The sequence below is a fragment of the Pagrus pagrus genome, assembly GCF_965226575.1.
Source record: "Pagrus pagrus genome assembly, chromosome: 23".
Classification (NCBI taxonomy): domain Eukaryota; kingdom Metazoa; phylum Chordata; class Actinopteri; order Spariformes; family Sparidae; genus Pagrus; species Pagrus pagrus.
In genome coordinates, this window is record NC_140205.1 from 27,001 (window position 1) to 39,932 (window position 12,932).

The 12,932-nt window shown below is 38.6% G+C and overlaps 2 protein-coding genes across 2 annotated transcripts; one reads left to right on the top strand and one right to left on the bottom strand.

Annotated features, from left to right (window-relative positions):
- Positions 1-966: 966 nt before the first annotated feature.
- On the top strand, positions 967-4,928 carry calua (calumenin a). Its single transcript, XM_084345205.1, has 7 exons — positions 967-1,252; positions 1,999-2,225; positions 3,052-3,245; positions 3,448-3,614; positions 3,688-3,748; positions 3,985-4,184; positions 4,305-4,928. Exons 2-7 carry the CDS (start codon positions 2,008-2,010, stop codon positions 4,407-4,409), a joined length of 945 nt encoding a protein of 314 aa, XP_084201331.1. The 5' UTR covers positions 967-1,252; positions 1,999-2,007; the 3' UTR covers positions 4,410-4,928.
- Positions 4,929-5,069: 141 nt separating this feature from the next.
- Positions 5,070-9,831, bottom strand: opn1sw1 (opsin 1 (cone pigments), short-wave-sensitive 1). Its single transcript, XM_084345903.1, has 5 exons — positions 9,081-9,831; positions 7,932-8,100; positions 7,294-7,459; positions 6,964-7,203; positions 5,070-5,263 (listed from the first exon to the last, which is right to left on the bottom strand). The coding sequence occupies exons 1-5, from the start codon at positions 9,418-9,420 to the stop codon at positions 5,162-5,164; spliced, it is 1,017 nt and encodes a 338-aa protein (XP_084202029.1). The 5' UTR covers positions 9,421-9,831; the 3' UTR covers positions 5,070-5,161.
- Positions 9,832-12,932: the final 3,101 nt, after the last annotated feature.

A 12,932-nucleotide genomic window follows, 5' to 3' on the forward strand; every position in this document is an offset into this window, starting at 1 on the left:
GCCTGGAAAGACAGACACCAGCCCCGGGGGCATTTAATTGCACATTTTAAATAATTTTTACTGAATTAATTGTTTGTGTGTGCAGTTATGGATTGCCTCGCGGGCCGGACCGAACAGTCTGGCGGGCCGCATACGGCCCGGAGGCCGGAGGTTTCCCATCCCTGCTCTAGATGTTCTATCAGTCTGTTGTTGCAAGCACCATCTTCTTCGCTGTGGTGTCCTGGGGTGCAGGCATCAAGGACGCAAACAGACTAAATAAACTCATTAAAAAGGCAGGGTCTGTTGTTGGCCTTAAGCTCGTCACCCTGGAGGAGGTGGTGGAGGACAGGATGCTGGCAAAACTGCTGGTGATCATGGACAATGTCTCTCATCCCCTCCACAAAACCCTGGACAAGCTAAAGAGCAGCTTCAGCAACAGACTCCTTCAACCCCTTTTGCTGCCTTAAGGAAAAGCACAGGAAATTATTCCTGCCTGGTACCGTCAGACTGTACAATGCCCACGCAAAAACACACACATCATTTATTTATTGCACTTTAAATTATTATCACTGTAAATAAAACTGCACCTTAACTTCCACTAAGTTCCACTTTGCTCAGCATTTTATTTTATTTACCTCAGTATTATATCTTATTCTTGTAACTGCTTAAGCATTTTACTGTACTTTATTGTTTTGTTTGCATATCATCTATAGTACTTTTTGTTATCTAGGCCTATATTAGCCCTTACATTTTGATTGTATCTGTACTTGTTATGGGTTAATTTCTTCTCAGGGGTAAATCATCATCTATCTATCTATAAAGAGGATCCGTTCGGTTTAAATTCAAATTTAAAGTTTATTTAAGAAGATCAATATTTATTCTGTTTAAACCGGATCATCATCATCATCATCATCATCATCATCATCTGAGGACGTGGCAGACCCGCTGACTCTTTCCTCCCCGCTGGCTCTCTCCTGCTGCTGCCATTGGTCCACACGAAGCCAACAGCCAATGACGAGACAGTACGATGACCAAGCCCTCTGACGTAATTTTACGAACACGAGCGCTTGCTGAAGTGGACCAATTACATCGGAGAACGTGCTTTAGAAGGCGCCGGATTGGCAGCGAGAGCACGGAAACATTCCTGCGGGCCGGAGGGTGACATGGACGGCAGAGAAAACAGACCCTGACCCGGGAGATACAGCACACGAGACCCAGTCCGCGAGAGACCAACACGACACAGAGTCCAGGTGCACGAGCTGCAGCCACACAGGTGAGACTGGCGGTTTATTACAGCTGCTTCATGTTCGTGCAGGCTGAACATGTTTATAGTTTCCAACGTTTATCAATAAGTGATAACGTTATCAACACAAAACCATCACAGTCAAGATATTTATATTTGATTTAGCCTGTAAATAATGTTTAATATTTAAAGAACAATAATGATTATCATCAATTTATTAATATTACAATAAACATAAACTATTTATTATTAAATGTATTATTGATATTATTAGTCTGATGTTAATGTTTGGTCAAAAGTAAACTGAGCAGATGAGGAACAAGTTAAAACAACAGGTACATTTACTTAAGTACAGTAAAAAAAATTCAGTACTTTAATGTCACATACTCACTTTTTAGTCTTATTAGTTTTAAGTAAAATATAAAATGTTTTAATCTGTTGATTTTCTAACCTGATGTTTTATTTTCATATGAACTCAAACTGTCCTCTAACTTGTACAGAACTTGAGGAACATGTTAATTGTTTTATCTGAAATACCTTTAACATCTGTTGGAGCCATCTTTAATAAATCACATTATCATTTAATAAATCATATTATCATTAAATAAATCATATTAATTATTTAAAAAATCACATGATTATTTAATAAATAATATTATGATTTATTAATCATATTATTATTTTAAAAATCACATGATTATTTAATAAATCACATTATTATTTTAACATTATGTTCGGTTTTAATGATCCGATGTGTGTTTGTGTCTCTGGATCAGTGTGTAACGATGATCCGTCCTCTGCTGATGTGTTTCGTCCTCTGCGTCGTCTACGGCAGCAGTAAACCGACAGACAAGAAGAGTCGAGTCCATGAAGACGAGCCTCTCAGTCACCTCGAACATGATGATGGCAAAAACTACGACTACGACCACGAAGCTTTTCTGGGTCAAGACGAGGCCAAAACCTTCGACCAGCTGCCACCAGAGGAGAGCAAACGGAGGCTCAGGTGAGTTCAAAAGGAAGACAAACGTCCGTCAGCTCAGCCGAGACAAATAATAATTTTAATGTTTCTGAGAGAAGACAACATGTTTTATTTTATTAAATCATTTACAGTTCAAGACAAGAAGCTTTTTATACAAACGTTTATTTCCATCACCTGTGTTGCAGGTGTAGCTGCTGTGTTGCAGGTGTAGTTCCTGTGCTGCAGGTGTAGCTGCTGTGTTGCAGGTGTAGCTGCTGTGTTGCAGGTGTAGTTCCTGTGCTGCAGGTGTAGCTGCTGTGTTGCAGGTGTAGTTCCTGTGCTGCAGGTGTAGTTCCTGTGCTGCAGGTGTAGCTGCTGTGCTGCAGGTGTAGCTGCTGTGTTGCAGGTATAGTTCCTGTGCTGCAGGTGTAGCTGCTGTGTTGCAGGTGTAGTTCCTGTGCTGCAGGTGTAGCTGCTGTGCTGCAGGTGTAGCTGCTGTGTTGCAGGTGTAGCTGCTGTGCTGCAGGTGTAGTTCCTGTGCTGCAGGTGTAGTTCCAGTAAAGGTGTCCAGGTGTTTCCTGGTTCCAGTTCTCAGCAACTCGCAGGACCGGTTCAACAAGTTCAGTTTGTTGGTCTTTGTATGAAACAGGACGTTCTGGTGTTTCTGTGTTTGACTTTTTCTAAATGTTTCCTGCTTCAACACTTAAGTTATTTTAGTTGGACATGTTTCGGTCACAGATCTCGTCATCATCAACATCAGCATTTATAAACACAGATTGTGTTGCAGTCAGATCCAGTGGTCGTTAGTCTTCATGAGTTTAGATCTAAAAATTAATAAATGAACCGTCTCAAACATTGTGTGTCTCTGCAGCATCATCGTGGATAAAATCGACAGCAGCAACGACGGCTTCGTCTCTGAGGACGAGCTGAAAGTTTGGATCAATGCCGCTCAGAAGAAACACATTTTTGACAGCGTGGAGCATCAGTGGAAAGACTTCGACATGAACAATGATGGCCTGATCAGCTGGGACGAGTACAAGAACGTCACATATGGCAGTTACCTAGGTAACCACTCAAAAAATCAATAAGTCTCATCATCAACTAAACAGAAACTGAGTCAGTCTACATCCAACAGCAGACAGACTTTACTTCAGCAGTTGACAGATTCTCTCTCTGTGATTGATCCTCTGATCGGTTCTGTGATTGATTCTCTGATCAGTTCTGTGATTGATTCTCTGATCATTTCTGTGATTGATTACCTCCACAGAGGACCCTCAGACAGACTCGGAGTATAACTACACTCACATGATGTCCAGAGACGAGAGACGTTTCAAAGTTGCCGACACGAATGGAGACATGATCGCAGACAAACAAGAGTTCACAGCATTTCTTCATCCTGAAGATCACGAACACATGAAGGGCATCGTGGTGCAGGTGGGTGTGATGTTACTGACATGATGTCACTGATGTCATGTAATGTCACTAATGTCATGTGGTGCTGTCACAGGAAACAATAGAAGACATTGACAAGAACGGAGACGGTTTCATCGATCTGCAGGAGTACATCGGTAAGAAGAACTAACATTTACTCTTTTATCATCTTGTTCATAAATCAGTTTTAAAACGGTGAGTCTGTCACAGACGGACGTTACAGATGTTACAGACAGATGTTACTCTGATCAGTATTTATTGTTCTGAGTATTTGTACTGAGCTCTGAGTATTTGTACTTGTGCTGAGTATTTCCAGGTGTGTAACAGGTGAGACTACACAGGTTAAATAATGAGTTGTTTGTCTGGTCTGCAGGTGACATGTTTACCTCAGAGGACAATGAAGAAGAACCAGAGTGGGTGGCAGCAGAACGTCAGCAGTTTTCTGAGTTCAGAGACAAAAACAATGACGGGAAAATGGACAAAGAAGAAACTATGGACTGGATTCTGCCAGCAGATTACAACCACGCTGAAGCCGAAGCTAAACACCTGCTGCACGAGTCCGATGCCAACAAGGTCAAACGCTCACTTTGATCCCACTGCTTCATATTTACCTGTTTAACACCTGATCACCTGTTTAACATCGATTTAACACCTGTTTAACGTCTTTTTTTGAAATTGTATTTTGCCTTTCAGGATGGAAAACTCGCCAAAAAGGAAATCCTCGACAAATACGACGTGTTTGTCGGAAGTCAGGTGACGGACTTCGGCGAGGCACTACTACGACACGACGAGTTCTAGAGACGGAGCAGATTTGCAGACAGAAAACATGATTTTAATTTATTTTGTAAAACTTTTGAAGAACTTTGTGTGTTTACATTTGGACGTCTGGTTTGAGGCGTTTGTTACGTTTTTCTATTTCACTTTTTCCAACCTTTGTGTCATTGGTTTCTGCCCCTCGCTCTGTTCGATTACACAAACACTGTTTTAATTTCTCTTATTATTGTGGTGAGTTCACTGACCTTTCCTCTCTTTGGTGCCTCAGAGATTTTATCTGTAAACTTTATTTTGAGTGATTGATTTGACTGATTACAACACTGACATGTTTTGTGAAAAGACGGAACTTTAAAACAGTTTAGGACTTTTATTTAAACAGAGAATAAAATTAAGTTCAATTGTAACTCCAAATTTGATATCTGTCAAACTTATTCACTCCAGTTTGTGTTGAATTTGCACACAGACAGAAAGTCATTGATCCATGTTTTGGACTTCATGCTGTACTTTGACAGCCTGTTTATCAATAAAAACATTTTAAAAGCCGTTTGTTGTTGTATTTGCTTTGAGTGAACCGAGAGAGCAGAATTATTACACATAAGTAGTCTGAAGTAACTGAGGACAAACAAGCCCTTTATCATATTTTATTAGATTTTTTGTTCTAAACACAGACATTCTACAGTAATAAATATCAGTTTGATGTATTTACAAATTGATCATCAGTGTATTAACACATGAAGAAGATTACCCTCCAAAATCTGTAAAAGTCTGTATGTTTATTAAGAGGCTACGGACACAGAAGACGTCTCTGTCTTTGAAGACACTTCAGATGATTCATCCATTTTCTTTCCAAAGACCGTCTCCATGATGCAGGCATTAAACTGGAGAGGAAAACAAGAATCAATAATTCAGTCAATTAAATAATAAATTATATTATTATCACCTGTAATTAATCAGGTCTGACCTGAAAACAGCAGGAGAAACAATCACACACATCTGTAACATATTCAAAGTTTTATTTGATCCAAAAAGTTGTTCAAGTGTTAAAATCTTGTGATTCATTTCATTTAGAAGATGTGAAGTATCTGAAGACAGTCGGTGAGGTTCAGTGTTCACCGGAGAGCTAAACGCACCTGTGAGCACCTGAGAGCTGAACGCACCTGAGAGCTGAACGCACCTGTGAGCACCTGAAAGCTGAACGCACCTGAGAGCTGAGCTGTGTATAAAATATAGTGAGGCAGCTTCTGTAGGAGGACTTAATGAATTAAACTGTATCTGGTTACTGTTTGATGAGGACGAGTTGTTTGGAGGCAGAATGAGAATAAAGTTTATCTCTGTGATCAAACACAAACAATGATTGACTGTGAAATCATTTTCATTAAAACACAAAATTTAATATAAGAAACAGTTTCTTATATTGAGAAAACAAATATCCACTTTCTTCCATAATAGATAATATTTTTATAGCTTAAATGCTGGTCACACACATCACGTATCATCCTTCAAAGTTACTGTGTATATGAGCCCTACACTCTGTATGTAAACATGTACACATACTGTACATAATCATCCACTTTGTTTACAACTTAGAGTTTTTATTCATGTTGTTGGTTGCTGGTTCTTCTTATACATCTTAATACAAACACCTATTTACCATCCTGACTGTCGTCTCCTCGTCAGCTTCATGTGATCCGTATTAAGAGCACTGAAAAATATTCCATGTGTGAATTCACAGCTCTTCTTTTGAACGGTGTAAGGACCAATCATCAGGGAGCTGTGAACTGAATTATGGGTAATTGAGGATGAAACAGTTTTTTATGAGTCAGTCGAGCCTGATACTCTGCAGAGACGACTGAAGAACGTGAAAGGATCATCTGTGATATGTTGAGTTTGAGTAAAGGAACCATAAACACAGGATGTATGGATATAGTTAGTTCTATAACCTCTGACCTCGGACCCTAGACTATAACCTCTGAGCTCTGACCCTAGACTGTAACCTGTGACCCTAGACTGTAACCTCTGACCTCTGACACTAGACTGTAACCTCTGACCCTAGACTGTAACCTCTGACCTCTGACCCTGTAAATATAAACGGACCGAACACTGAACCTGGTGGAGCTCCTTTGGTTCTGAGTTGACGTAGTCGGTGAAATTGTACTCTATTCTTTGTCACAGATGTTTATTTTTGTCTTATAAACATTTTTAGGTTCCAGCTGTCGCCATCTTTGTTGTATACAGTTACCATGGTTACAGTGTATGGTGAGGTGACTCTGCAGTGCAAAAAAAGACTGACTCTCCTCAGTAAAACTGCTCACCTGTCTGTGATCTGCTCACCTGTCTGTGATCTGTTCACCTGTCTGTTACCTGTTTACCTGTCTGTGATCTGTTCACCTGTCTGTTACCTGTTTACCTGTCTGTGATCTGCTCACCTGTCTGTTACCTGTTCACCTGTCTGTGATCTGTTCACCTGTCTGTTACCTGTTCACCTGTCTGTGATCTGCTCACCTCTCTGTGATCTGCTCACCTGTCTGTTACCTGTTTACCTGTCTGTGATCTGCTCACTTGTCTGTGATATGCTCACCTGTTTGTTCAAGAAGACGTAGATGAGCGGGTTGTAGACACACGAGCTCTTGGAGAAAAAAGCTGGGATGGTGACAAGTCGATAATCTTTGTTTTCGTCTGACGAGTAGGCGAAGTAAAGAGCTGCGAGAGCGTACGGACCATAACAGGTGATGAAGGAGCCCACCATGACGATGATCATCCTCGACACTTCCTTCTCCGCCTTCTGGGTGGAGGCCGACTCCGTCTGCTGAGCTGCTACCTGAACACATGAAGAAGAACAAGAATGAGGACGTTAAACTTTAACTCCAGACCAGGACAGAAACCCAGACATTAAAGGTTTGAAACTCACAGCTCTCAGGGCGCCGAGCAGCTGAGAATAGGAGAAGATGATGATGCTGAGCGGAGCGATGAAGCATGTCACCATCAGGAAGTTTGTGTAGCTGCTGCAGTTAAACTCCTCGTTGTGAGTGTACCAGTCGGGTCCACAGGAGCAGCCCAAACCCTCTGGGATGTACCTGAAAAATACAGGACAGGTCCAGGTGGGCCGGGACCCCCACAGAGACAGCATGCCACTCCCCATAGATATCACACCAACACCAACCAATGAACACCAACTCTTTGTTCTTTAGATTTATACTTCACATTATCAAAGTTAGCAAATTCCTGAATGACTTTAAAAGCAGATTTATTGTACATTATTATGTATATATTTTTATATTTATGTTTCTGGACTTCACAGTCAATCTACTTGCTTCATTATTTCTCTTCTGACAATGTTTACTGTTATTCACCAAAAAGTCATTCTTTGTATGTGAAAACCTGAATCTGGTTCTGAACTGTGGTTCAGAAACAATTAACAGGTGCTGTGTTGTTTCTCTCATGTCACAGTTATGGTCAGGGATATATAGTTTAAAAACAAAGAATCCTGTAGTTACCTGATACCTGCTCTATCTCTGCCTACAGGTGTGTTACAGGCGTGTTACCTACCTGCTCCAACCAAAGAAAGGTGGGATTGCACAGCTGATGCCCATGAACCAGGTGAAGGCGACAGCTGCCAGAGCGTGGTTACTGCCGAACTTAAAGGCTCCAAACGGTTTACAGATCACCAGGTATCTCTCAAAAGACAAGACGGCCAGAGACCAGGCTGACACGAGACCTGAACAACACGCAAACAATTAATGTGTAGAAACAACATTAAACCAATCAATCAAACAAACAATTAATGTGTAGAAACAACATTATACCAATCAATCAGACAATTAATGTGTAGAAACAACATTAAACCAATCAATCAAACAATTAATGTGTAGAAACAACATTATACCAATCAATCAAACAATTAATGTGTAGAAACAACATTAAACCAATCAATCAAACAATTAATGTGTAGAAACAACATTAAACCAATCAAACAATTAATGTAAAGAAACAACATTAAACCAATCAATCAAACAATTAATGTAAAGACACAACATTAAACTAATCAATCAAACAATTAATGTGTAGGAACAACATTAAACCAATCAATCAAACAATTAATGTTAAGAAACAACATTAAACCAATCAATCAAACAATTAATGTGTAGAAACAACATTAAACCAATCAAACCATTAATGTGTAGAAACAATATTAAACCAATCAAACAAATAATGTAAAGAAACAACATTAAACCAATCAAACAAATAATGTATAGAAACATCATTAAACCAATCAACCAAACAATTAATGTATAGTAACATCATTAAATCAATCAAACAATTAATATATGGAAACAACATTAAACCAATCAAACAATTAATGTATAGAAACAACATTAAACCAATGAAACGATTAATGTATAGAAACAACATTAAACAAATCGAACAATTAATGTATAGAAACAACATTAAACAAATCAATCAAACAGTTTTACTAAAATCTTCTGCAGCTCAACAAATAAAACTCAGTTTGTCTCCCTATAGCAGACTCCACAGCTCACATGGTATGATAATGAATATAATATACTGTATGAAATAACACCTATAGTGTATGATTGTACCTGCTATGTCCCTATAATCCCACAGAAACTCACCTGTGGTAATATATAATAATTCTGTATACATGCAGATATAAGACCTTAAGCGTATGGTTTTTACCTGCTATAGATCCCATGGCGGACTCCAGGGCACACATGGTGTGACCGAAGAAGAAGTACCCCTTCATGGTGGCGGCGAACACCTGGCTGACGGAGAAGGTGACGAAGAGGAATCCTGCCAAGGAGACGTTGACAAGGATGTAGTTGAGCGGCACTCGGAGCTTCTTGTACTTGAGTGTGACGAAGAGAACGATAAAGTTTAAAGGAGTTCCTGCGAACAGCACAAAGCCCATGAAGATGGTCTGCAGGTGAAACGCCCATTGAGGGGCCAGGTAATACTGGGGCCCCTCAAAGGGACTCACTTTGGAGATGTTCTCGTACAGGTGGAAGTGTTTCCCCATTGTGACCCTGAGCTTTCTACCACAGCTGAGGACTCCAGCCTCCTTATATACAAACTCATAAACCACTTAGAGTGCAGATTTACTCTGAAGAGCTGCTTTACTTTTCCTAAAGTCACATTTTAGGATTAATGTCGTCACATTTACCTCCTGTCTGACGTTTTCAGCACGACTCTTTAATCTGCTTACAGACCTTTTCACAGTCAGAACAGGTTCATATCAACCACCTCGTGTAACATTTTTAAATTGTTTAAATATTGAAAAACTGACCGATTACATTTAAGAAAATCTAACTAATTTTGGGTTAGGGTTAGGGTGAAACTGTGAAACTGAGAAAGTAAAAAAATGAAAACCTTATACGTAAAGATTTTCACCCAACATAAACTGATATAACAGCTGTCATGGCTTTGACAGAACAACATGAAGACAAACAACAAACAAACTGTAATAAACATCATGATGGTGGAAAATATGAAATGACGTTAAATTTGAGAAAAATTATCTTCATCTTTCTCTTTATTTCCATCACTCAAGATAAATAAACACCTTTTTGGAAAGAAGTTTACTGTATTTTCCTTTTGTGTGTCGTTACAGATGGAAAAGTTCATTTTAGAAAAAGACTTCATGAAGTTTAGTAAGTTCCACAATCATTTGTGGTTATTGTTTTATATATATATAAACAATATATGTATTGTTTATATATATAAACAATATCTATGGTTTATATATATAAACCATATATATAATAGATATCCTATATATTTCAAATAAAGTTGAAAATAAAATCCTCTGAAAGTTAATCTATATGTTCAATTTGAGAAATGTGTTCTTTTGTGACATATAGGGTTAAAATCACTCAGTAATTTGTAATCTATTCACTTAACATCTTCAGACTGATCGAGCTGTCAGTGAATTATCGTATATCTTTATATTACATAAACCCTTTAATCCTCGAACAGACACGAATCACCCTGCAGCTCGTTAAATACTTTACCTTTAAACAACTCAATGTAAACATTTAATTAAGCCATTTACTAAACAATTAAACAATCATTTACTCCTTAATTACACATTTGAAACCCAACAGACCCACAGAGAAGCAGATTAATCAATCCACATCAATATTTATATTCATATTCTGATCAACTCAAAGAGGAATAATCAAAGCATTCATCTCAGAGGGATTTATAATGTGTACAGCAGACGGCTCATAGAGACTCACACAACACAGACTATGAAGATAAATGTACTAATATTAGTATTCTAAAACATTTCAAATGACATATAACTCATGCTTATTTTAATTCTATTGGATTGAACCTTTATTCAAGAGGTCAAGCTTTTAGTTCTTTGCCTGCAGCAACATGAACAATAATGAAGGTCGAGGGTGGAGAGCAGCAGGTGGTCTGCAGATATCAAATCCAATAAGAACCTTTGAGTTTTCAGCTCGTCTGACTTCTAATCCGGATGTTTCAGATTTACCTGAGCAGGTCGTCCTCCTCAATCCTCCAAATCCTCAAAACATTGTTGTCACAAAATCAGATTAAAGACAAAAAGACTTCACAACTCCCACTAAACTGGTCTAAACTGGTCTGAAATGACCAAGGGTTAATCTGAAGATCAGGATAAAGACTTAAATCTCCCTGTTGTTAAAAACCCTCAACTCCTCCATCACTCCGTCACTTCACCACTGCAGCTCCAGAGGACAGAAGCTGAAGGACTACATATGTAAAGGTGAGTTCTTCATTTATTTCCAGTCATCATGTTCATCGAACTTCATTAATTTTTCTCTTGTTAAAATTTTTCTACTGACATCAAATCTGAGCCACTTTAACCTCTTTGAACTCTTTGTCCCTCTGATTGATGAGAAGACAGGGATGGTGTTTGAAAGCAGCTAATAATTAATCCAGACAAAAATTATTGATCTTCAGAGCTGGGGCTGTATCATAACCAGGCTGTGTGTGTGATGAAGCATGGGTATGATACGACCTCAGTTTGGAGGTGATTAACTGCCGCTGCAAATCCACCAGACCTGAACCCAACTGACAAGCACTCACCTGATCTAAGCTCCACAAACTGAACTCTACAAACTGAGCTCTACAAACTGAACTCTACAAACTAAACTCTACAAACTGAACTCTACAAACTAAACTCTACACACTGAGCTCTACAATCTGAACTCTACAAACTGAACTCTACAAACTGAGCTCTACAAACTGACCTCTACAAACTGACCTCTACAAACTGACCTCTACAAACTGAGCTCTACAATCTGAACTCTACAAACTGAACTCTACAAACTGAGCTCTACAAACTGAGCTCTACACACTGAGCTCTACAAACTGAGCCCTACAAACAGCTCTACAAACTGACCTCTACACACTGAGCTCTACAAACTGAGCTCTACACACTGAGCCCTACAAACAGCTCTACAAACTGAGCTCAACTGAACTCTACAAACTGAGCTCTACACACTTTGTTTTACATTTGATATGGCTGTAAAACACTGACAGGTTTTTATTGTTGTATGATGAACATTAAAGTGTTATGACTCTGATTGATATTGATCTGTTTGTCCTCTTCACTGTAGTTTTAGATTTCAGTCAGATATCCCTCCAGTAAAAATATTCTGCCAAGTCCCTTTTGTGTGGCCCACTTTTAAAATCACTTTAAAATCCAATATAAAATGAGACATTTCCAATGAAATCAAATCAATCAATCAATGTTGATGTAATGTAATGTAGCGCAAAGTGCTTTACAGAATTAAAACAGCAACACTTACAACAACAACCCCCCCACACACACATACACCCACACACACCCACACACGCATATACACACACTTACACACACGTATCCAGCTACTTAAAACACAATAAGTAGGAAAAAAAAATGAGTAAAATAAATAGTAATAAATAAAACAGGGCATTAACAACAGGTATTGCGGAACTGAGGAAATGCTATCGTTGATGTATTTCACTGAGGAGACACTAGAGGCAGTAAAATAAAGATACAATAATAAAACTCTAAAACTAGGAATGATAAAATACTAAAGGAGGTTAAAAGTCTAAAACTGCTTTTTAATTGATAAAATAAGTAAATAAATAATAAATAAAGTAAAACAAGATAAAACAAAATAATTAAAATAAATAAATGACTAGTAAGTGAATAGATAAATAGAATAAAGCCATGTTTAAGCAGGATAAAAAACAATAAATAAATAAATAGAATTCAGCTAAAAGCCAGCCTAAAAAGGAAGGTCTTAAGGTTGCTCTTAAAAGTATCAACATTCTCCAGTGCCCTCAGGTCGTCTGGGAGGCTGTTCCACCAACGTGGACCGTGGTACTGAAAGGTGGCCTCACTTCCCACTTTTGGAATAGTTCAAAGGCCGTGACCAGAGGAACTGAGGGTTCTGGAGGGTTCATACAATAAAAGCAAATCTGATAAATAAGTTGGGCCAAGGCCATTAAGAGCTTTAAAAACTAATAAATGATCTTAAAAATCAATCCTGAAGC

Coding starts and splice junctions, on each gene's coding strand:
- calua (XM_084345205.1), top strand. CDS start 2,008: ATGATCCGTCCTCTGCTGATGTGTTTCGTCCTCTGCGTCGTCTACGGC. Junction 3,246..3,447: donor CACATATGGCAGTTACCTAG/GTAACCACTCAA, acceptor TTACCTCCACAG/AGGACCCTCAGACAGACTCG. Junction 4,185..4,304: donor ACGAGTCCGATGCCAACAAG/GTCAAACGCTCA, acceptor TTTGCCTTTCAG/GATGGAAAACTCGCCAAAAA.
- opn1sw1 (XM_084345903.1), bottom strand. CDS start 9,420: ATGGGGAAACACTTCCACCTGTACGAGAACATCTCCAAAGTGAGTCCC. Junction 8,101..9,080: donor CGCCATGGGATCTATAGCAG/GTAAAAACCATA, acceptor CGTGTTGTTCAG/GTCTCGTGTCAGCCTGGTCT. Junction 5,264..6,963: donor ACGTCTTCTTGAACAAACAG/GTGAGCATATCA, acceptor TTTCCTCTCCAG/TTTAATGCCTGCATCATGGA.